This window comes from Haliotis asinina, chromosome 5 (genome assembly GCF_037392515.1).
Source record: "Haliotis asinina isolate JCU_RB_2024 chromosome 5, JCU_Hal_asi_v2, whole genome shotgun sequence".
Taxonomy (NCBI): Eukaryota; Metazoa; Mollusca; class Gastropoda; order Lepetellida; family Haliotidae; genus Haliotis; species Haliotis asinina.
Window position 1 is genome coordinate 6,044,352 of NC_090284.1, and position 22,882 is coordinate 6,067,233.

The 22,882-nt window shown below is 39.4% G+C and overlaps 2 protein-coding genes across 2 annotated transcripts in view; one reads left to right on the forward strand and one right to left on the reverse strand.

Moving 5' to 3' along the window:
- Positions 1 to 22,882, reverse strand: part of LOC137283503 (netrin receptor UNC5C-like) — a 352,179-nt gene that overhangs the window by 270,231 nt on the left and 59,066 nt on the right. The window lies entirely within an intron of this gene.
- LOC137283505 (short-chain dehydrogenase/reductase family 42E member 1-like) overlaps positions 1 to 22,882 on the forward strand; it is a 268,204-nt gene that overhangs the window by 3,277 nt on the left and 242,045 nt on the right. Inside the window, exon 3 of the mRNA XM_067815044.1 lies at positions 10,698 to 10,793. Within this exon, the coding sequence (XP_067671145.1) occupies positions 10,698 to 10,793 (96 nt within the window). The remainder of the gene's footprint in view (positions 1 to 10,697; positions 10,794 to 22,882) is intronic.

A 22,882-nucleotide genomic window follows, 5' to 3' on the forward strand; every position in this document is an offset into this window, starting at 1 on the left:
TGAAGGAGTAGGCAGGGGGTGTGTACAGTGGTGGCTTAGTAGGGAGGAGGTATGTAGAAGGGTGGCTTGGTAGGCAGGGGGTATGTAGACGGATGGCGTGGTAGGCAGGGGGTATGTAGACGGATGGCTTGGTAGGCAGGGGGTATGTAGACGGATGGCTTGGTAGGCAGGGGGTATGTAGAGGGGTGGCTTGGTAGGCAGGGGGTATGTAGAGGGGTGGCTTAGTAGGGAGGAGGTGTGTAGAAGGATAAATGTGTAGGCAGGGGGTATGTAGAATGATAGGTGTGTGGGCAGGTGGTATGTAGAAGGGTGGGTGTGTAGGCAGGGGGTATGTAGACGGGTGGCTTGGTAGGCAGGGGGTATGTAGAGGGGTGGCTTGGTAAGGAGGAGGTGTGTAGAGGGATAGGTGTGTAGGCAGGGGGTATGTAGAATGATGGGTGTGTGGGCAGGTGGTATGTAGAAGGATGGGTGTGTAGGCAGGGGGTATGTAGAAGGATGGGCGTGTAGGCAGGGGGTATGTAGAGGGTGGCTTGGTAGGCAGGGGGGATGTAGAGGGGTGGCTTGGTAGGGAGGAGGTATGTAGAATGATGGGTGTGTGGGCAGGTGGTATGTAGAATGATGGGTGTGTGGGCAGGTGGTATGTAGAAGGATGGGCGTGTAGGCAGGGGGTATGTAGAGGGTGGCTTGGTAGGCAGGGGGGATGTAGAGGGGTGGCTTGGTAGGGAGGTGGTATGTAGAATGATGGGTGTGTGGGCAGGTGGTATGTAGAAGGATGGGCGTGTAGGCAGGGGGTATGTAGAGGGTGGCTTGGTAGGCAGGGGGGATGTAGAGGGGTGGCTTGGTAGGGAGGAGGTATGTAGAAGGATGGGTGTGTAGGCAGGAGTTATGTAGAAGGATGGATGTGTAGGCAGGGTGTATGTAGAGGGTGGCTTGGTGGGTAGGAGGTATGTAGAAGGATGGGTGTGTAGGCCGGAGGTATGTAGAAGGACGGGTGCGTAGGGAGGGGGTATGTGGAGGGGGTATGTAGAGGGGTGGGTGTGTAGGCAGGAGGTATGCAGAAGAATGGGTGTGTAGGCAAGGGGTATGTAGAGTGGTGGGTGTGTAGGCAGGGGGTATGTAGATGGGGTCAGTGATGTTCATTTTCAAAAGTGTAATTTACACAGTGATTTTAGAAAGTGGTCATATTAACTTGAGTCCGATCCAGGATTCAAACCGCACCCTCAGAATCAGGCACCTAATTGCCAGCACACAAATTTGTGGTAGTTGCGGTGGCTCAGCAGGCTAGGTGGCAGACTTTATGTGGTGGCGATTAGATGCCTGACTCTGAAGGTGCCGAGTTTGAATCTTGGATTGGACTCGACGCCCAAAAAGGTACTAGAATTTGTACTTTCCTAAGAGAGTGTAATCCCAAACATGACATATGTAACATACTTCCATGGTAAATTGTGTAGCTGTTGTAGCCCGACATCTGTGTCACAGACAGGTAAGACTGTCAGCTCTGTTGCTCTCTGAAACTATTTACCAGTGATCTGATTAAGTAGATTTCCATCCTCTAGTCATGATTGTTAATGTTGAAACTAAATAAAAGTGAAGGAAACTCAGCAAAAATGTTGTATGCTTTGTAGACCAGGTTGTCCCTGCCACATCTGTTTGCAAATAGCACCTGTTCCATCAAAATATTTACCAGTGTTTACATACAGGTTTCCTGTCAACTTAAAACATGTCCTAGGTATCTAAAACAACCCTTGTGCAGCATGGGGGAAGGCTTGATAAAATGGTGGTGAAATGTCAGCCAGTCAGGTGATAGCCATTTGGAGTGGGATTTTTGTCTGAAATGAAGACTGGGTTAGCGCTAATCCTCTGGACAAATAAACACAGATGCTGATCCTGCAAATGGTGGCAACTGGGAAATGCATCTTTTCTGTCAGTGTCAAGCCAAGATATCACTGTTACCAAGTTTGGAGTTTGTGAGATATATCTGAAATTTGATTTCAGTGTTTCAGTTTTTATCCCACCATCGTGTAATGTGGTAGGATGTAGTCGACGCCTCGTCTGTCCGTCCATCCGTCCGTCCGTCTGTAATCATTTTGTTTCCAGAGCATAACTCAGAAACTGTTCAATATTTTTAGACCAAACTTGATAGAGATAATAATCTCAACCTATAGTTGTGCCTTTTGCTGTTTACACAGTTTGGGCATTTTTATTTTTTTTTGTTTTCCCATGGAACATTTTGGTGTTAGTCTAATGGTGGGGTCGGCTTCGTTTCAGGAGCAGAACTCAAAAACAGTTCAATATTTTTCTGCAAAACTTGGTAGATATATCAATCAGAACCTAAAGTGGTGCCTTTTGCTATTTACAAGTTTTTGTGATTTACTATTTTCTCAGTTTCATACAGCCATGTTGACAGTGAGGAGATAAAACTGCCACCAACAGTATAGTGCTAAGTTTCCCCCTGAGGGATGACTGCATGCTCTGCTACCCTGACAAGGTAAGGATGTCATCTGATTGATGACTCCAGTCCATGTCTCTGAGAAAGTAAGAATGTCATCTGTGGGATAACTACTCCCTGTTACACTGAGATCTGCGTGAAGCCCAAACCATCTTCTGATGTATTAGAAATAATTGGGGATAAGCATAATTAGATGACCTTTAAGTCATGTGTATATGTACTGGATGAGGATCTGCAACATCATGCATGAGGTTTAAACATGACATACAGCTGATCTGTAAACAAATGGCTCTAAACTTGCTGACATATGACTGTCATTATATTTAGAATTATTTTCCTGTTTCTTGGAATCGTTTCCGTTAGAACTCTGAAATGCCATCCAATTTTTCCCTAAAGATGTAAAGTATTGTTAACATCTGTCATGCGGGTTCGTCGCGGCATTTTGACAGCAGTATGCTCCTTGGAGCAACAAACCTAAATCCTACCTTTATCAACAGAGCTGAAGAACCTTTAGCATTTGTTCCACGCTGTATATATTATGGGATACAAAGACAATCTGTTTGAAGGACACTGTTTGAGTGCAGGTCAAGCACTTGGAAGCATCTGCGTGTAGTGTGTCATTTGTGGCAGAGGAAACGGTAAATGATGGACCTGTGTGGAACTTGATATAAAAAAAATATGTGAACCTATAAATATTTGTGTGACAGGATGAATGTTAATGGTCATGTGTCATAAATTTATTGTTTGAGAGTGAGACAATGCAACAAAAATAAAGGAATAATGATGTATGTTAGCGGTGACAGGTAAGGATGTCTCTCTCTCCCTCCCTCCTTTCCCTCCCTTCCCTCAGGTATGGCACTTATATATTAGGCTAATTCACAGCTGTTTTAGGCAAGAAACTGAAAGGGAAGATCTGTCTATTTCTCAAGCTGTAATGTCTGCCATATTTCATGTCCAGGATTACACTACAGGGGGTGACTTGTTCACTGTTTGTGTAGTTAGATGCACCCTGTTAATTTATCATCAGACCTCTTCCTTTACTTGGTGGCCTTCATGTCTCTGCTAAAGAGTAATGCCATCATATCCAAAGATTTCTGTCCTGATAGTATGCATGCATTCATCACTCACTACATGTTTAGCCTACCGTGATAATTATAGATATGTAATTGGCACTTTAGGTTTCATTCGAATCTGGAAAAGAATGAGATAAAAGTTTTTACCTCTATTCCAGATTTTCACAGTCAGAGGTGACTAATCTTGGTCTCCCTGCCAGGGATATATCACAGTATACTTATAGTGACTGTTGCGCTCTCTGACATGAAACTCCATTGCACATGTGTTGGGATAGGATTTATGTTCAGAGACGCTGCTCTTGTCACGCTTAACTTTACCTGTATGGCGTGAGGAATCCATGAGGCCTATCAATAAGGAATTATAGGGCTCGTAATCTGCAGAAGTGTTTTGGCGGAAATATTACAAATGATATTTCAGTCCGATGTAGAGATTGCCTACCTGGTGATGCTTGTTTTACGTAGTTCTTAGTTGCCATGATGGACCTAGCAGAGGAAGACTGTAAACCCAAGTGGGTGTTCAGATGGTGTGAGTCAACATTTGTGTATTGGGAGGTTTCCTTGTTGGTACCTGGGATATGATAATGTCGAAGGGAAATGTTGCAAAAAAGTTAAACTGTTTGAGAGTGAGAGTTATGGTGGTTTCTGATGGGGCAGAGTTCTTGTGGATACAAGGCAAGTGTCATGTTGTTACGTGGTTATGAAATCATCATGGGCTGAAGTTGATGAAGTGAATAAACCAAGGTGCAAGAAATATGATAATAGGGGCACTTGCCAGGGAATGGATGGTTATCTTCAGACTTCTATAGTAAAACAGCAAATTACTTTGCTATAGGCGTAGATTATTTTAGCCCTTTATTTCAGAACTAAGTTGGTCCTAGAACAAGGGCAGATAACTATCAAGTGTGGAGTTGTTCCGATGATATTTTGGTCCTGATTTGTAAGACTCTAAAAGTTGTTTGCAAGGTAGAGATACGTGCAGTCTGTTGAATTCTAATTTGTAACCCATGTTTTAATACATGCCTGTATAATTCAGTATTCAGGGTCCTTTATGTGCTTTTTGTGACATTTAATTTGATGTTGGTTATGCATCTTCCATGGGTGTTCTCATGAAATTCATGTACATTGTTCGAATGAACCAGCCAAGTGTGCAAAATATTGCTAAATGGCCTTGTTTGTCATCAATGACATCAATGAATCTGGTTTCTGAGATCCAGGCTGTACTGACCAAGTCAGCATTTTTGTCATGTTGAAGATTGATGTTTAAAATGACATGCACTCACTGGTATCATGTGCTGTCTCACCATGCTCACTTTTCAGGGAAAGGAGTGCCAGACCTTTGCAAGATGTCTTTGCAGGTGGTCTGACTCTGTTGAAGAGAGTCTTGGTAGTGAATCAACAGAATTCTTGTCAGACTTTGGGGACCATGTTTACTTGGTGGTATTGAAAGAGGAAATCAGGAAAACCACTGATTGGATTCCATTAAACATTGCCTACTGTGGGGTCGTTCTTGTGGATATTTTATCAATTTGTGGAATTTTTATTTTTGTCGCATTGTAGTGATTACTGGTTTACCCATACCATCACTTGAACCCTGGCTGGTTAACGTGGAAGTACATAATGAAGGTCTCACAGATGGCAGAGATACAAGATATTTTTGTGTAAGGTGTGTGAACACTTGAAACAGGAACACTGTTTATGTTTCCAGCTTTGGGACAGAGCTTGGTGTTGTGGTGTTGGGAACTTTATGACAGAAATTAATGTAGAGGATATGTGAGGATTAAGTCAGTAAATATATACTGCTCAAACTGCTTCAGAATTTGTATTGTCTTTTTATCGGATTTGTGTCAGTTACCATACTCACTTGATACATTGCACGATACTCTATCTTTGGTAAATGTTTTAGTTTGTATGCATGGTATGGAGTCATCCAACAGATGACTTCCTTACCAACTTTTGAGCAAAAGGTCCATGGTTCCAATCCCAGCATGGGACTCAGAAATTTTATGTCTGCTACTTTGGCGTCCAACGTGGGTCTGAGCATGTTCAAATCAAATTTGAGCAAAAATCTCAATACCCAACTGTCCTGCCCTGAATGTGCCTTCCTTTGATGGTGGGGGGAGTATGTAGCAGGGCATGAAGTCATCCCACAGATGACATCCTTACCATGTCAGCTTGCTGACAGGGTTAACCTCTATGGTCATGTGGGCAAGGCATCCGACCTCAAGTCAGAAGGTCCATGGATTTAATCCCAGCACACGACTCAGGAAATTTTAATACCCGATACACAGAGAATAGATTATGATGTGGATGAATGCTTATAAACACTATTTAAATAAAATTAGGGTCTCTGTTTACAAATATTGCATTAGTATTGCTTGAGCTGTAAGTGTAATTTTGACTTTACCTCTGGCAGTGGTTGTAATTCTTATCATGATATTCAGTCATTAATGGTTATTCCACATGGGTTCCAGACACACTTCGAAGTGACTGAAAGAGAAGTATTATACTTTCTGGGTCTACATTACACTTTTTGATGTCCAGTATTACACTTGGGCCAAAAATAGGTTTGGATTCACTGACTTTGCTGCCTCTGGCTTGCATACAAGTGTGAATAACGTCTGTTATTAATCAAATTCCGCACAATGTAGTGAGTGATTTATTATTTATAACAAGTTTTTGATGTTGAATTATATGAAGCAGTTGGTGATTTATCATAAACATAAGATAAGTAAAAAGAAACTATTCTACTGCTTTAGCAGATGTACCTCTTTCTTTTCACATCAGAGGTTTCATGGATATGTGGTTTCTTTGTCTTTCTGTGATAATGATATGTCTACTTGAAACTGACTCCTTACATGTATAAAAGCTACAAGCACTGTTTTTAGACATAAATTAGGGGGAAATCTACTTGTAAGAAGCCCCATAATTTCCAGTTTTCTCAAAAACAAGCAGGGAGAGCATACTGTCAAACCATATCGCCATGATTACCACAATTTATAGATTAATTGAGCTGTATGGGTGGTATGGAAATACTGCCATGCTTTTTACCAGTGATAAAGGCTTTCTTGAGAAAATAAACAGCCTCAGAGGGTTTGAGGGAATGAATTCCACAAATTCCTTCTTAAGTGGAGTTAGGCCTGTTTAAACAATAAAAAATTAAAATCTGTTTTTGAATGCAATTGGGGTTTTTGATTATCGTGATTCTGGTGTAGTGTTTTATGTCAGCCTTCAGGACTCTGTTACCTAGATATTTGTCTCATTAGTTTTGTAAACACTGCAGGTATTTTGATGTTTTTGATTGTTGAAAGTCTCAATTAAGGCTTTTTTTCAACAGCTTATAACAATGTAAGATGTTTAGATAGTGCTCTTTGCTTCATTGAGCTTTGTTGGAATGTTTGTATGGCATAGTCTTGTATATTTTTAATCGTGTGATATGGTAAAGGGCATGTTTTGTAATGAATCAGCACCAACACACCAGCAGCTTCTGTGCTATGAAACATACTACTCAAAAGAACTTACACAACTGAAATTCTTTCATGTTTTAATAGTTTGAATAATTACAGTTACATGTATGAATCAAATGTTCATTAAAGTCTCCTTTTTAGTAGTAAGTATAAGAAGGGATCAATCCCAGATTGTAAGGATTCTGCAGATACCACATTGTTTGTTTGTTTGTTTGTTGTATAATACTGCATTCAGTAATGCTCAGTACAATGCCAGCCAGATGACAGGTGTGGTGCCTTGTCAAAACCAGATTCCTTGTAATAAACTCTGGACCAGATGATCCGGTGAAAGATAGCAACAGTTAGAGCTCCAAGAAATACAGGAGTACTTGTTATCAGGCTGTTTTCAGTACTAGCTAAGGGGATTATAGGATTTTGTAAACATTGAACAAGTTCATTATTAAATCATTCTTAAGCATCAGTGCAGGTTGTCTCAGTTAGCAAGGTTTAACTGTTAACAGTTTAATGATTCTGGTTTAGCTACAAGTAGTGACAGAGGAATCGTTTATCACAACTGCTTAACTATTGCGCTTTTCACAATTATGCAAAATTTGAAAACTGTCATGAATAAAGTATCAGATATTGAATCATTGCCTGGCTTTAATTTTCATTGAATTTGTCCTATCCAGTCAAATCGCTGAGAAACATTGACTGAGTTTCAGGAAATCTACATGGGACAAAATGGCCATCAGTGGGCTGATGAACGAAGGCCCCTTAAAATCACTGTCCACATGGTCACTCCCATTCATCTAATTCTGGACTGCGGAGTTAAGTCTGTATATTTATAAAGAACCCTTTCTCTGTTCAGTGTATTGCAATCATCATTCATGTTTCTGTTATACTTTGTATAACCAAAAATCTGTGTCACCAGAAACTGTCCCTTTGTATGGGCATAAAATCCACATGCCTGTCTTAAGGTACACATGGTGGTGTCATTGTATTTAGAGACATAATATATGGAGAATTATAATTCATTACTGAAAGTAGTATTCGCCAGCTGTCATAAACTAGCTGTGAAAGATGCTTAGTTGCAAATATGTTTAAAAAACAGTTTTGCTTTTGACTGTGTGTGTGTTGGATGGTTCAAGAGATCACTGTGTCTTTGAATTATAGATGTGAAAGGTCAGTTCTAATGTTGAAGGATATATTTACCTATGTATTGTTAATAAAGTAGGCATTTTGTGGCATTACTTGAAAAGGGCTACTCATAGGGAGGTCCTTTACAGTAAGAATGTTGATGTAGAAATGAAACGTAATGTCAGCAGTATCATTTGATGCGATTATTGCCTTTGATGGTGTATGTGTGATATGGTAATGCATACGTCCTGTTAAAATATTCTCAGTTTTCACAGACTCTCCAAAATCAGCACAAGGGTCCTTGGTGCAGTAAAAGGTGATTATTTTGACATGTTTGCCTTATCAGGGAACATATCTTGTCAGTGCGATGTGCACTCACGCTGTTATCCAATCAAATGCCAGTTGAGGGATCTGTTTGTACCAGGCTGCTAGTTCCCGGTTGTGTCTACAGGCTGAAACTATCAAACATGGAAAATGCACTTGATTAAAATATATTGTGTTGTAAGATGTCTTGACTCCAAGAATGACAATAACGGTGTGCACCAGATAGCCGGGTTACGATGGCAGCCTTGGTGCATGCACTCCATTGTAACGTATATGAGCCTGTTCATGGAGGGATGTTCTGAAAGGATGGGTGCAGTGGGATTGTTAATTGTTCTGTAAGCTTAGAGGTAGAGGATTCTTTATGGTGCTTGTGAACCTATTTCTGTATTAACATGATTATTCTGTAGAATATTAATCAGTCTTAAGGCTAAGTGGTTAATGTAAACTCACATGCTTATTGATGGCTATGACTTCATGAAATGGCACGTGGCATCATAGTTCACCATCAGTATCCACAGCTTTCATTACATGTCACATCACCTTGCTACAATTTTAATAATAGCTCATGTGTCAGTTGTGCAGGGGTTTAACCTCAACATTCATGAACAGCCATGATCTCAATCTTATGGTACAAAATCATGGAATTCGGGTGTTCTTGTCATCTCTGGTGCTGCAGTTTCATCATCATCATCATCATCATCATCATCATCATCATCATCATCATCATCACATGCTTGTTGTAAATATCTCAGGCTTACATCACTTTGGCTTTCCTCTCGGCTAACTCTTGTGTCTGATCATATATGATCATGATAGTATGGTCTGGGGAATGAAGCTGTCATACCAAAATACAACTGAAATACTGTTCAGTGCAAAACTGATTTCACTCTTATCTTTGTGCCTGGCGTAATGTTGAACTCTTTCTAGAAGGGCTTGAAGTCCCCCACCAAACACTGGTATGGCCATGATGACTTGTCATCTCAACAAGTGAGATGTCCAGCATTACCCATGTCATTGCTTGTGTGATCAGTACAGCCAGTGTCGGTAGTGAAAGTGTGCATCACTACACAGTACTGAGCCAGGTGGATGGTCTCAGCAACATCACCATGGTGAACCTACACTGATGCCCCCCATTGGTGTTATCGGAGAGTGTTTGAATAATGAAAGTCCACCTCTGTTGCTGACAGTCATTGCCAGGGATGAGCTCTGACAAGGAGCAACTGGATCTTGGGCAATACTCTGGTGCTTGGAAAAAATGGGGGCTGTTTTTGGTTGGCTGGAGGGATTGTCATGCCATTCGTGTAGTGTTAATTTTGATAGTAGGCTCTGTTTGTTTGGAGAGAAAACCTGATATGATCCATGATAAGAATCGGCTGAGTTAATGAATGTCATAGAATCTTGGTACAAGAAAAGATTGCTTCAACTGGTTATGTTGAAGGTCTTTGGCCTCTGACAGGTATATATCATGGGGCCTCTGATAGCTGTATATCACTGGATGTTGTGTTAGTGCTTTGGGACTCTTGACAGGTGTTTATCATTGGGCAGTAAAGATAGGGCCTTTGACAGGAGTATGTCATTCTCCAGTAAAGATGGGCCACTGACAGAGTATATATCACTGGACACTAAAGACTGGGTCATCGACTGGTGTATATCATTGGGCAGTATAGATTGGGCCATTGACAGGTGTATATCATTTGGCACTATAGATTTGGGCCACTGTGAGGTGTATATCATTGACAGTATAGATTGGGCCATTGACAGTTCTATATCATTGGACAGTGTAGATTTTGGACACTGACAGGTGTATATGATTGGGCAGTATAGATTGGGCCATTGACAGGTGTATGTCATTGGGCAGTATAGATTGGGCCATTGACAGGTGTATATCATTGGGCAGTATAGATTGGGTCATTGAGAGGTGTATATCATTGGGCAGTATATATTGGGTCATTGACAGGTGTATATCTTTGGGCAGTATATATTGGGACACTGACAGGTGTATCTCATTGGGCAGTATATATTGGGTCACTGACAGGTTTATCTTATTGGGATATAAACATTGGCCCTTGAAATGGCCTTCATAGTTTTATCAGTAATATAACTGCCATCTCAGCAGTATCACATCCTGGTACCACTGCTCTATGAATTGCTTTTGGTACTTCAGTAACCCTGTTTATGAAACATGACCATTACAACAACAGACTATCTTAAACTAAACCTGCTTCCCTCTGGCATCAGCACCAAATACTGACGTAACATTTAACATTTCAGGGGGACATCCGTGATGCGTCTGCTGTACGTTCAGCTGTAGCGGGTGTGGATGTTGTGTACCACATGGCATCGTATGGCATGTCAGGCAGGGAACAGGTAGGTGCTTAGTTGCCACAATAGTTGTAAAGGTTGCACAGTGTATTCCCACCATTCAAGAACAGGCGAAAAATGTTGCCAACTCATCATTTTCTGCAGCTCACCCATCATGATAATCCTACCTCCCCCACATGATAATCCATACTACCTATCATGATAATCCTTTTTACCCTTATGATAATCCATCAACCCTAAATGATAATCCTGCTTCCCCCACATGATAATCCATGCTACCCACAATGATAATCCTACCTCCGCAACATGATAATCCATGCTACCCACAATGATAAACCTACCTCCCCCACATGATAATCCATGCTACCCAGCATGATAATTCCACCTCCCCCACATGATAATCCATGCTACCCATAATGATAATCCTACCTCCCCCACATGATAATCCATACTACCCATCATGATAATCCTACCTCCCCCACATGATAATCCATGCTACCCATAATGATAATCCTACCTCCCCCACATGATAATCCATGCTACCCATAATGATAATCCTACCTCCCCCACATGATAATCCATACTACCTATCATGATAATCCTTTTTACCCTTATGATAATCCATCCAACCCTAAATGATAATCCTGCTTCCCCCACATGATAATCCATGCTACCCACAATGATAATCCTACCTCCCCAACATGATAATCCATGCTACCCACAATGATAAACCTACCTCCCCCACATGATAATCCATGCTACCCAGCATGATAATTCCACCTCCCCCACATGATAATCCATGCTACCCATAATGATAATCCTACCTCCCCACATGATAATCCATACTACCCATCATGATAATCCTACCTCCCCCACATGATAATCCATGCTACCCATAATGATAATCCTACCTCCCCCACATGATAATCCATGCTACCCATAATGATAATCCTACCTCCCCCACATGATAATCCATACTACCTATCATGATAATCCTTTTTACCCTTATGATAATCCATCAACCCTAAATGATAATCCTGCTTCCCCCACATGATAATCCATGCTACCCACAATGATAATCCTACCTCCGCAACATGATAATCCATGCTACCCACAATGATAAACCTACCTCCCCCACATGATAATCCATGCTACCCAGCATGATAATTCCACCTCCCCCACATGATAATCCATGCTACCCATAATGATAATCCTACCTCCCCCACATGATAATCCATACTACCCATCATGATAATCCTACCTCCCCCACATGATAATCCATGCTACCCATAATGATAATCCTACCTCCCCCACATGATAATCCATGCTACCCATAATGATAATCCTACCTCCCCCACATGATAATCCATACTACCTATCATGATAATCCTTTTTACCCTTATGATAATCCATCCAACCCTAAATGATAATCCTGCTTCCCCCACATGATAATCCATGCTACCCACAATGATAATCCTACCTCCCCAACATGATAATCCATGCTACCCACAATGATAAACCTACCTCCCCCACATGATAATCCATGCTACCCAGCATGATAATTCCACCTCCCCCACATGATAATCCATGCTACCCATAATGATAATCCTACCTCCCCCACATGATAATCCATACTACCCATCATGATAATCCTACCTCCCCCACATGATAATCCATGCTACCCATAATGATAATCCTACCTCCCCACATGATAATCCATGCTACCCATAATGATAATCCTACCTCCCCCACATGATAATCCATACTACCCATCATGATAATCCTACCTCCCCCACATGATAATCCATGCTACCCATAATGATAATCCTACCTCCCCCACATGATAATCCATGCTACCCATAATGATAATCCTACCTCCCCCACATGATAATCCATACTACCTATCATGATAATCCTTTTTACCCTTATGATAATCCATCCAACCCTAAATGATAATCCTGCTTCCCCCACATGATAATCCATGCTACCCACAATGATAATCCTACCTCCCCAACATGATAATCCATGCTACCCATAATGATAATCCTACCTCCCCCACATGATAATCCATACTACCCATAATGATAATCCTACCTCCCCCACATGATAATCCATGCTACCCATAATGATAATCCTACCTCCCCCACATGATAATCCATGCTACCCATCATGATAATCCTACCTCCCCCACATGATAATCCATACTACCCATCATGATAATCCTACCTCCCCCACATGATAATCCATGCTACCCATAATGATAATCCTACCTCCCCCCACATGATAATCCATACTACCCATCATGATAATCCTACCTCCCCCGCATGATAATCCATGCTACCCAGCATGATAATCCGACCTCCCCACATGATAATCCATGCTACCCATAATGATAATCCTACCTCACCCACATGATAATACATACTACCCATCATGATAATTCGACCTCCCCCACATTATAATCCATACTACCCATCATGATAATCTGACCTCCCCCACATGATAATCCATACCACCCATCATGATAATCCCAGCTCCCCCACATGGTAATCTACACTACCCATGATGATAATCCTTCTTACAATTATGATAATCCATACTACCTTACATGATACTCCTGCCGCTCCCACATAATCAATACTACCGGTCATGATAATCCTTCTTACCTTTATGATAATCCATACTATCCTACATGATAATTATGTTCCCCCACATGATAATCCATGCTAGCCATCATGATAATCCTTCTTACCTTTATGATAATCCACACTACCCTACATGATAATCCTGCCTCCTCCACATGATAATATAGATTACTCCATATGATAATTACTGTCTCCCCTACATGATAATCCTGCCTACCTCACATTATAATCCAGATTACTCTGCATGATAATCTAGTCTACTCCACATGTTAATCAAGACTACCCCACATGATAATCAAGACTACCCCAAGATAACCTTGCTTTCTTCACATGATAGTCCTGCTTAGAACATGGTAATAGTGCTCTATCACAACATGGAACTTTATCATCAAACCACAAACTAAGACTCAGTTAACATTGATCTTTTGTTTTAGGTATGATAATTTATGTAAGTAGGAGAAAGTAACATAAGCAAAGTGTCATCAGTGTGACCCATTGATTGTAGCATCTGACCGTGGGTGTAGGGTATATTTCCCATGGTAGGGAAGAGGTGTTCTACAGACTCAGGACAAATCAGAGTGAGGTGTATCTGATCAGCAACAAATGTTCTCTTTAGCAGTCCTTATAAAAAACACCTGACTCCCTCACAAATATGAGTGACACTTGCTGATATGTTTTGGCTTGGTCACCTTGGGGTTTAGGGTCATGCAAATAAAAGAACTCCCATTTGGGTGAACTCCCACATTGTAGGGTGGAGTAGCTCTGTGGTGAGTGTGCTGGCTCATCACTCACAGGGTTCACTAACCCATCTGTTCATGTGTGAAACACGTCACTTGCGGTCATGTTGCCATGTTTCGGAGGGATTAAATGGGCACTAAAGACGACCACAATGTTTTACTTTTCCTTGCAGCCACACATATCTCTCCTCCCTATACACGCTTCCTTCACGGAGGGAAGAAGATAAGGATGTGTGTATGAAAAAATATGTTTAAAGACATTAGACATCCATGCATGACATTGCCTTTTTATATTGTAATGTTGTTATCTGTTTAGGTAAAATTTGCTTTGATGTGATCTTGTATACAGGAGGTTTGTGGCCAAGTGGTAAATGTGTTTACTCAACTGACCAGAGACTGGGTTTGACTCCAATCATTGTTTTTTCATGTCTAATGACCTTTTTGGTATCTTTTATAATGATGTTCCTGTTGCCTTGATATGAAACAAGCCAGGCTGTATATAGATTGTTATGTTAATTTTGAATATCCTACCAATCTTTAAAAGAACTGTGCTAATCTTTAACAATTAAAAACATATTCTCAATCTTATCCCTGAAAAAAACATAGTTTTATGTTATTTAGTCTTTTTTGGACACTACAAAAGCTTGAAAGAATAATTTTGAACATGCATTGTTCATGCAGTCTCTTTGAAAGACACGAACATTTGTTATAGAATTTGTAACTGAATTCAGATGAAAATTGTAACCAGTTCTCCAATCTTTCAGACAGTAAAAACAATTATGGCTGAACACGACCCTTCATTATCTTTACGCTGTTAACAGCTGAAACAAAGGTATAATGGTGCCCAACGAAATTAAATTATTGGAGGTTTTCTGTCTTACAATCACCTGTCATCTGTTTAAGCATCAATAAAAGCCATTCCATACAGGCACGTTAATGACCCAAGGGAGATAATTCTCTGTCCAAATGATTGCCCATGTAGTTAATTCTATTACACTTTCTCTGATGAACAGCCTGTTGGGAACTGTTGGAAAGAGAAGTTTAGAATTGTTTTAAATTAACTGCCTTTGCCATGTTCACAGTCTGTGTGGAATAGTTGCAGCAAAATAGGAAAAAAAATAATGAATGTTTTTGGACGATGATTGAATTTTGATTATGTGTATGTGGATACAGTGACCGGCATTAATTCACTTTGATTTTGTGTTTTAAATAGAGCTTTTAATGACTTATTGATCCCTGTTTTATGATATTGAGTCATTTTGTGTTAATGAAACATGACAGACTTGGCAGTTTAAGGTGTCTATTAAAATGAGTGAGTAGGTTAGATTGATGCTGTTTCAGCCTTTTCAGCAATTTTCACTTTGCGCACCTCCTGGCAACTTGACAGGAGATGAAAAGCCTTAAATAATCAAACTGATTGTTTTTCCTGATTGAAACTTCCAAGATTTAGGCTGTGTTTAGAAATCATAGTTGAAAGTTTTAATTTAACACTGCAAGCTACTGCCGAGTAAATGAAGACAACGCAACCACATTGCTCGTGTTTTTTATTTCTGTTTCCAATTATACAAAGACAGACAGTGAGAGCTGTGGCACAATTTAAGACATGGTGGGTAGATTTAAAAAAAAAAAACCAAGAGATTGAAGTCCTGGAATTAAAGATATGTTTTTAAAACGTCATAAAAGTATTTTTTCTTAAAAAGAGATCAAAAAGAGCTAACAATCACTTCTTCTTTTTTATTACAAAAGTTTATCTGTTGTGATATGAAAGATTAACTATAGTGACATGGAAAATTCAGGTACTCCTTTGCATTTTTTTAGTAGCATACTTGCAATGTCTGCAATGAGATGTTGGTAGAAAGATTTAAATAAAGCAAATGAAGAATGCTGACGTTTGGGACAGTATGATGCTATGAAACATTTCTTTGAATGGCAAGAGTTACTTCCCTTCCCATGTTTGTTTGATTTAACTTTAATCAAAAGTAGTAGAACATAAACAAATTGAATTTGTTTTGACAGGGACATAACAAACATTTTGAACATACATATCATTAAAATTAAGGCATCATTTGTGGAATTTTGGATGCGCTGATCTGTTACTGTATCAATTACGCACTTATGTCAGAGAGTATGTTTAGTTTTATGCTGCTTTTAGCAATATTCCAGCAACATCATGGCGGGGGATACCAGAAATGGGCTTCAAACATAGTACCCATGTGGGGAATCAAACCTGTGTCTTAGGCATGACAAGCGAACGCTTTAACCTCTAGGCTACCCCTACCACCCCACGTACTTATGTGTGGGAATTATGACTTAAAGGAACTAGTACATATAAGTACAAGTCCACAGATTCCTTAGATCCTAGTTACAGAGTTGTTCATTTTCTGTGCACAAATGTTTACAATTTAAACTGCTATTTGCCCTTAATTTGGTATCTGTACATAAAATGAAGTGCTGAAAAATTGATTGTAATTGTATTTGATTTTTCGAGTTTGCTAGTTAGACATACTGGTGATAAAATTGACGAGTTGTCAGTTTTTGTTATCATTAATAATGTTATCTTGATCTGTTGGCATTTTATTGCTCTTCCATGATAGGGATCGTTTTGAAAAGTCTTAGATATTCCACAAGATGAAAGTTAGTTCCTGTGAACGTTCTCATATTTTCTGAATTATTTTTCTCAGAATCAATCACGAGTGACATGTCTTTCAAACAAGCAGATATCACACGGTGCTTCTAAGTCATGAAAATCGGCCATCAAAGCCCCTAGGAATATAAACCATTTCCATATTCTGAAAAAAAAACAAATTGTAGTCGTGAACATCAAAGTGTCCTGTATTGCACGCTGCCTGTGCCGGTCAACTTTGACCAAGCCGTCTTACAAGCTGTGAAATAATCAAGGAAAGGAATATCAACTCATTATCACAATTACCAAAACTTCACAGGACTTCTTTTGGAAGAAATGTTCACAGAATCATAAATGGTGATTATAGGCTATTCATTTCATATCCATCTAAATTAAACTCTCATCCCAGTGTTACCCTATCATCAGGTGTTTTGGCAACATCCCTGTCAGAAGGTCATTCCTTATCAAATAAATCATTGCTAATTTGCTGGCATTCGGTTATGTGGGATATCACCACAGCTGTCTATTTGATGATAATTGCCTTTTTTGGAAAGAGGTCAGTGTGCCTACTGTGCCAGGCCTACACAATCTCATGAGCAATCTGAAATTCATTTTTGAGCTGATGACAATTCTTGGCTGTGTCAGTAGGGGTGAAATTTTCAGTTCATTCTTGGGACAGATGGAAAAACTGAAATTGTTAATTGTGTGATGAGGACAGTTAAATTCCTCTAGTCAGAAGGAAGGGTGTTTTCCTCTGTGTGATAATATTTGTTCCACAGAAATCCATAACATTGACAAATTCCTCACATGGCAAAGTTTCAGCTATCTGAGTACTAGAAGACCTCCCAGAGACCTGGATGAAAGACCTGAAATTCATATAGTGTAAATGTTTCATTGAAATATTACTGGAAGAAACTGGCTCTGTCGTGAAGTGCTCTGGAAGTGTAGACATATTTGAGCGGGCGGTTGGGGTAGGGATGGGGGTATGATTATTTTCAACACAAAGACGTTAGCCACCATGGTTTAAAAAATATGTGTTTTCGCACGTGTGAAGAACTGCATGTTGGAATTAATTTTCCAGAATAATCGTCACCGTGCCTACCATGAGAGTAGATGAGCATCTGAGGTGACAAAAGACACTTTTGTGATGTTTAGTTTTAGGGGTGGGCCATGTTAGGTTTGGTCACGTTAAATTCCCTGGTGTCCCAAGTGATGAACGAATTGTCAAACATTTGTCACTGAAAAGATTAAAAAATGATTGTTTTTTAACAGTTTCTTTTCAAAAGAGCAACTGCCATATGTCTCTGTTATCCTTGATCGCTGAAGAAATATTATTTTTGAGAATATAGTCTTTGTATCTTTTTAAAATTTGAAAAAAGAATTTCCATGTTTAGGGATGTGGTCTCTGAATGTTTTATCTTGCTGGCAGAAAATGTAGGGCAGATGGTTTTTCAAATTTCTTACACCATAATGTGCAAAATGGGGAAAAAATCTGTTTTATCTGAACATGTTGAAAAACATTTGGAGTCTCTGTCAATGGAATCGAGTTGGTTGTTACTGTCTTGGAGCATTTTAAAGACTGAATTTGTTGAAATGTCATTACTGGGACATTTGGTAAAAGTGTTACTTTGAGGGCAGAAGCAATATTTCAAACAAATGCTGTTTTTGGACTGTGTTCAATAGCACTTTCTTTTTATGGACCCAAATTCATTCAGTGTGGTGTTTTTGTGGTTTCTTTGTGGTGGACTCCCATTCTTTTACAATGTCTATCATTGGCAGAAAGGCATGCCATAAAGGAACCATTCTTTGTCAGGGAGCTTTTAAATTTTAACTCTATGCCATAACTGTCAGAATATACATGTTGAACACGTTTAGACTTTAAAAAGTAGTGCTTATTGTTTTTTGAGTTAAAGTAATTTTCTTTGTCTGATTTTTCAAACAGAACGTATCACAACATTAGGCTCTAAAACAGCCATTTTGTCCTTCCTTAACACAACATTAAACAAAATAAAATTGTCAGTATATGCCATGTTTAAGCATGTTATCAGCACAATATATTTAACCATAAGGAACAGAAAAGTTGTCATCCTTACCATGCTTGCAGTATCTTTCCTTTATTGTTATACTCTTCATCTTCTAAAATGCCTTTCATATTGATCATGGTATTCAGCAGGTATGATACAACTTGTAATCTCTTATTGAGGGTATTGATGGAAACTCCTATTGTTTCTCAGGTCAAATGTTCCTCTGGTATTGGATCCTTTCTGTAGGGGTAGCCAAATATTTATGGTTGAGAGTAGTTTTGTAACAGATATATTTTTTTGTGTGAAAAAAGTCAGATTTACGTAGTTTCCCAGAGTTGATTTTTTTTCTGAAAAAGCCTGAAAGATAGGAATTGGGATATTTTGTTTATGTTTGTTCTCAAACTGAGTTTGATGACCATGGTTTCTGTGTCAAGCCAACATCTGGCCCCTCTGAACCACCTGACCACCTAAAGAGTGATTAGGTGATTGAATTTGATGTGAGGGTTTTTAATATCACTAGCTACACATGAGATAATTGGTACCACTTTATCAGTCCTTATTTGGTACAGCTGCGACCTGTTTGATGGCCAACATCCCCAGGTTGTTCACCTCACCACAGGTGCAGCATTGAGCCAAGCCTGTACAATGGCCATGTGTAATTGAGATGGACCCTAATATTATGTGTAACATTGCTCCCAAGCACATGGCATACATTCTTTCAGTGTCTTTTCCATAGTGATAAATACTTTCCAAAGCATCTTTTACCATTTCACTTAACCTTTTTGTAGAAGGTATCACCGTGAGTTGAATGTGGCAGCATTTGAATGCATCTCTTCAAATGTCTATGACTCAAATGTCAGGAGTAATAACACTCAGCATAAGATTGCATTCTCACCCGGGCACAATTTGTGTTTTGAAAGCTTTCAGCATCTGAAGATGTGTGACTTGATGCCAATGTTCCTGTGCATGGAATCAATAGGCAAGCCTGTGTTTATCTTGGGAGGACAATTTGTATGTGTTTGCTGGCATAGCACACTGAAGACCAGATGGCTTTATTTCTGATATGGGTGACATTTGTCCTATAGGTTCTACAAAAAAGGGAAACTGAAAAAAACTTTGGAGAAAAATAAGTAGAAGTGTTTCCTGGATGGAGCTTGTGATGAATTCCGGCGTCATGCTGCTACAGAACAGACACATCAACCAGCCATGTTGAGCGCTCAGTTTTCACTGAGATATATTAGCATGGAGTTGAAAAAACATGGAAGCAAGAGAATCTCATCTACCAACACGTCAAATACATATCACCATGATCAGTATTTTGGCCTTTGCTATAAGTGGATGAGAGAAGCCCAGAGATCTGTGTGTAATATGGTTGAGGTGTAGTGTAGTGTACTGGCCTTAAAGGAGGACACGGCTTAGCAAAATGGCAGCTAATGCCAATTTGATTTAGGCAGCTCTAGTCACATAACATTTAAGCTGAATTCATGGAAAATTGTAGACCAACCACACCTTGAACAGTAGATTGTTGGGTTTGACCGGGTACAGACTTACTACCTGGCACCTGTTTCTCCGTCTATCTGCTATAGGTCTCAAGAGTTTCTGCTTGGGAATTGTTTTACTGGAGGCCTGTCCAAAGGTGTGTCAATATATGAATGATACCAACTGTTCATACATACACTGAAGGTGACTGAAGGTGACTGAAGGTATAGTCTTCTTCAAGTGTGATGATGTATCAAATTTTGGTCATGAAAAATATATGTTATATGACTAACCCCGTGGTCCATGTTTTAACCAAGGTCATCTTCAGGACTCTACAAACACAAGAAGCAGGAGTCATTGGTATTTCATAATCTTGACATTTAGTTAAATTGCTGCAGTTAATTTTGTCATGCAAATTAATTTGTCTAGGCTTAGATTTCATGTATTCATATGTGTTGTTATGGTTACCAAGTTACTATGACCAGTCTCAAAATGGCATTTTGTATTCAGATGGTTACTTAGTTACATAAGGGTTATTGACATGGTTGGAGTTTCACAACAGAGTCTGATTAATGCTATCCAAGTCTTCTACGAAAACGAGTGAAGTGAAAATTACAAAAAACTCTGCAGGATATATTGACATCTCAGATTCCATACTTTTCAACAAATAATATTTTAATTGTTTTATTTTGATGCTAACAAAATCAGTTTCACAAATATACAACCATAATTTTGAAAAATATTCCCATTCAGGATGCTTACAATGCAGAGCATTGTGTTTCTGGAATAGCTGCCATTTCAGTCCAGACAGCTCCCTCCTCATTCATCTATTGTTAGTCCTCTATGGGAGAGTGAATCTTCTCAGATGTGCATTAGATGTGTAAGATAGCTCTTTTGTGTCTTCTTCAAACCCTCCTCTGACTTCATATTGTCGTCTGCCATTATGCCGTCTGCTCAGAACAGTGGAAGCAGACGGATAAAGATAAGTGCTGCATCTTGTTTTTTCTGATCAGAAACAGCAGCTTGGCAATATAGATATGCAATGTTTTTTTCATCTGTCTCAAGAATCAGTTTTTGTAAACACCAGAAAGATAACTGATTTTAAGACGTTATATTAGGGTGACATTCCAAGCATGCTAAGAAGAAGTTAGGTATTTTAAAGAAAATATGTAAATAGGGCCTAAGAGAATTACCTTATGGAAACACAAGTGAAAACTAGTGTAGTGTTAGGGTTACAAAAATCAAATGCCACAGAATCTCTTGTTTCTAATTTTTTCTCAGCTACTGAAATAGCATAATATTAATAGTAATTGGTTGAACTCATTTTTTTTCAGGATTTTACTGCTGTATATCTTCCATTATTACAGTAGATACATGTGGATCGTTTGAAAAAATAAGTGACTGAAGTAGCATTTGAAGTGTTCAATATCCATTGTGATTGAGGTGTCAAGACAAAGGTGAGTCGGTATTGTTTCACACCTCTTTTAGAAATAAGTCACATGACCAAGGTTTGAGAAACTAGTCAGTATAACTTCATTATGTTACAATAGTTCTATGTCATTCATATATCAGGTGGTTTTTTATATGTTTAAGGAATATGATGTGAGAAATTAAAAATTAAAACAAAAGTAATGCTCCTTTCAATGTCCATGTATCATGTATCCTGCTGAATAATCTCTCTCCTGATCAGTATCCACATTTGTATCCTGCCATTTTGAAGTTGTGTGAATGTGATGTCTGCTCAAGTAGATTTGAAGCAGACGTCTCGAGCACACCATTTCAACCAAAATACCTGTATAGTCCTCAAGCATGCTGGCCAGTTAGTAACAAACAAGCCTGTCCTCGTTGATGAATTGCACACAGGGTTGTGTTAAAATAATGTGACGTAAAAAACTTCAAGGTAGATCAGACATACCCTGCCTCACTTAACTGACAGAAATGGATGGTATGAGTGTTCTGTTCAGAATGTGTTTTATGCTTCCTTTTCAAAATGTGTTTTAGACAACTGAGTGCAAGGCCATGTGGTCTAATGGTTCAAGGTACATGCCATTTGGTTCTGGTCTTGTACCCCAGCAAAAACAGGGCTAATGATTTCCTACTTTGTTTCATTTTTACTGCCCGACATGCTTCTGCCAACAAGGTTCATGGCACATTTTACAGTGAGTCGAGTTTCACAAGCAGAGGTGATTCCTTCACCTTCTGAGCAAACCTAGCGCACATCTGAACTTTGTTTGCATTTTTTACATAAACATGACAATTTCTGTTATTTGTCATGCAAATTGTATATAAATATTGAAAAACACTTCCTGTTTTGTATCCTTTCTTCTACATGTGCCAACCTCAACCTCACCCTTATAACTTGTGCCATTTCAGTTCAATTTTGTATTGACATGTATAGATTTTGCAAGGGAAAAATCTTGCTACAAATACTTTGAGGATCTGATCAACTGGTCAGTGTGTGACTGAATGAAAATTCCCTAATTTAGACAAAATGTGGACATGTTATGTTTTGCCATCACAGGGAACATTATATTCGGTAGAGAGCTTCTCCAGCACGGGGAACATTCAGTAGCCTACACTTTGTAGAGCTTCTCCAGCACAGGGAACATTCAGTAGCCTACATTAT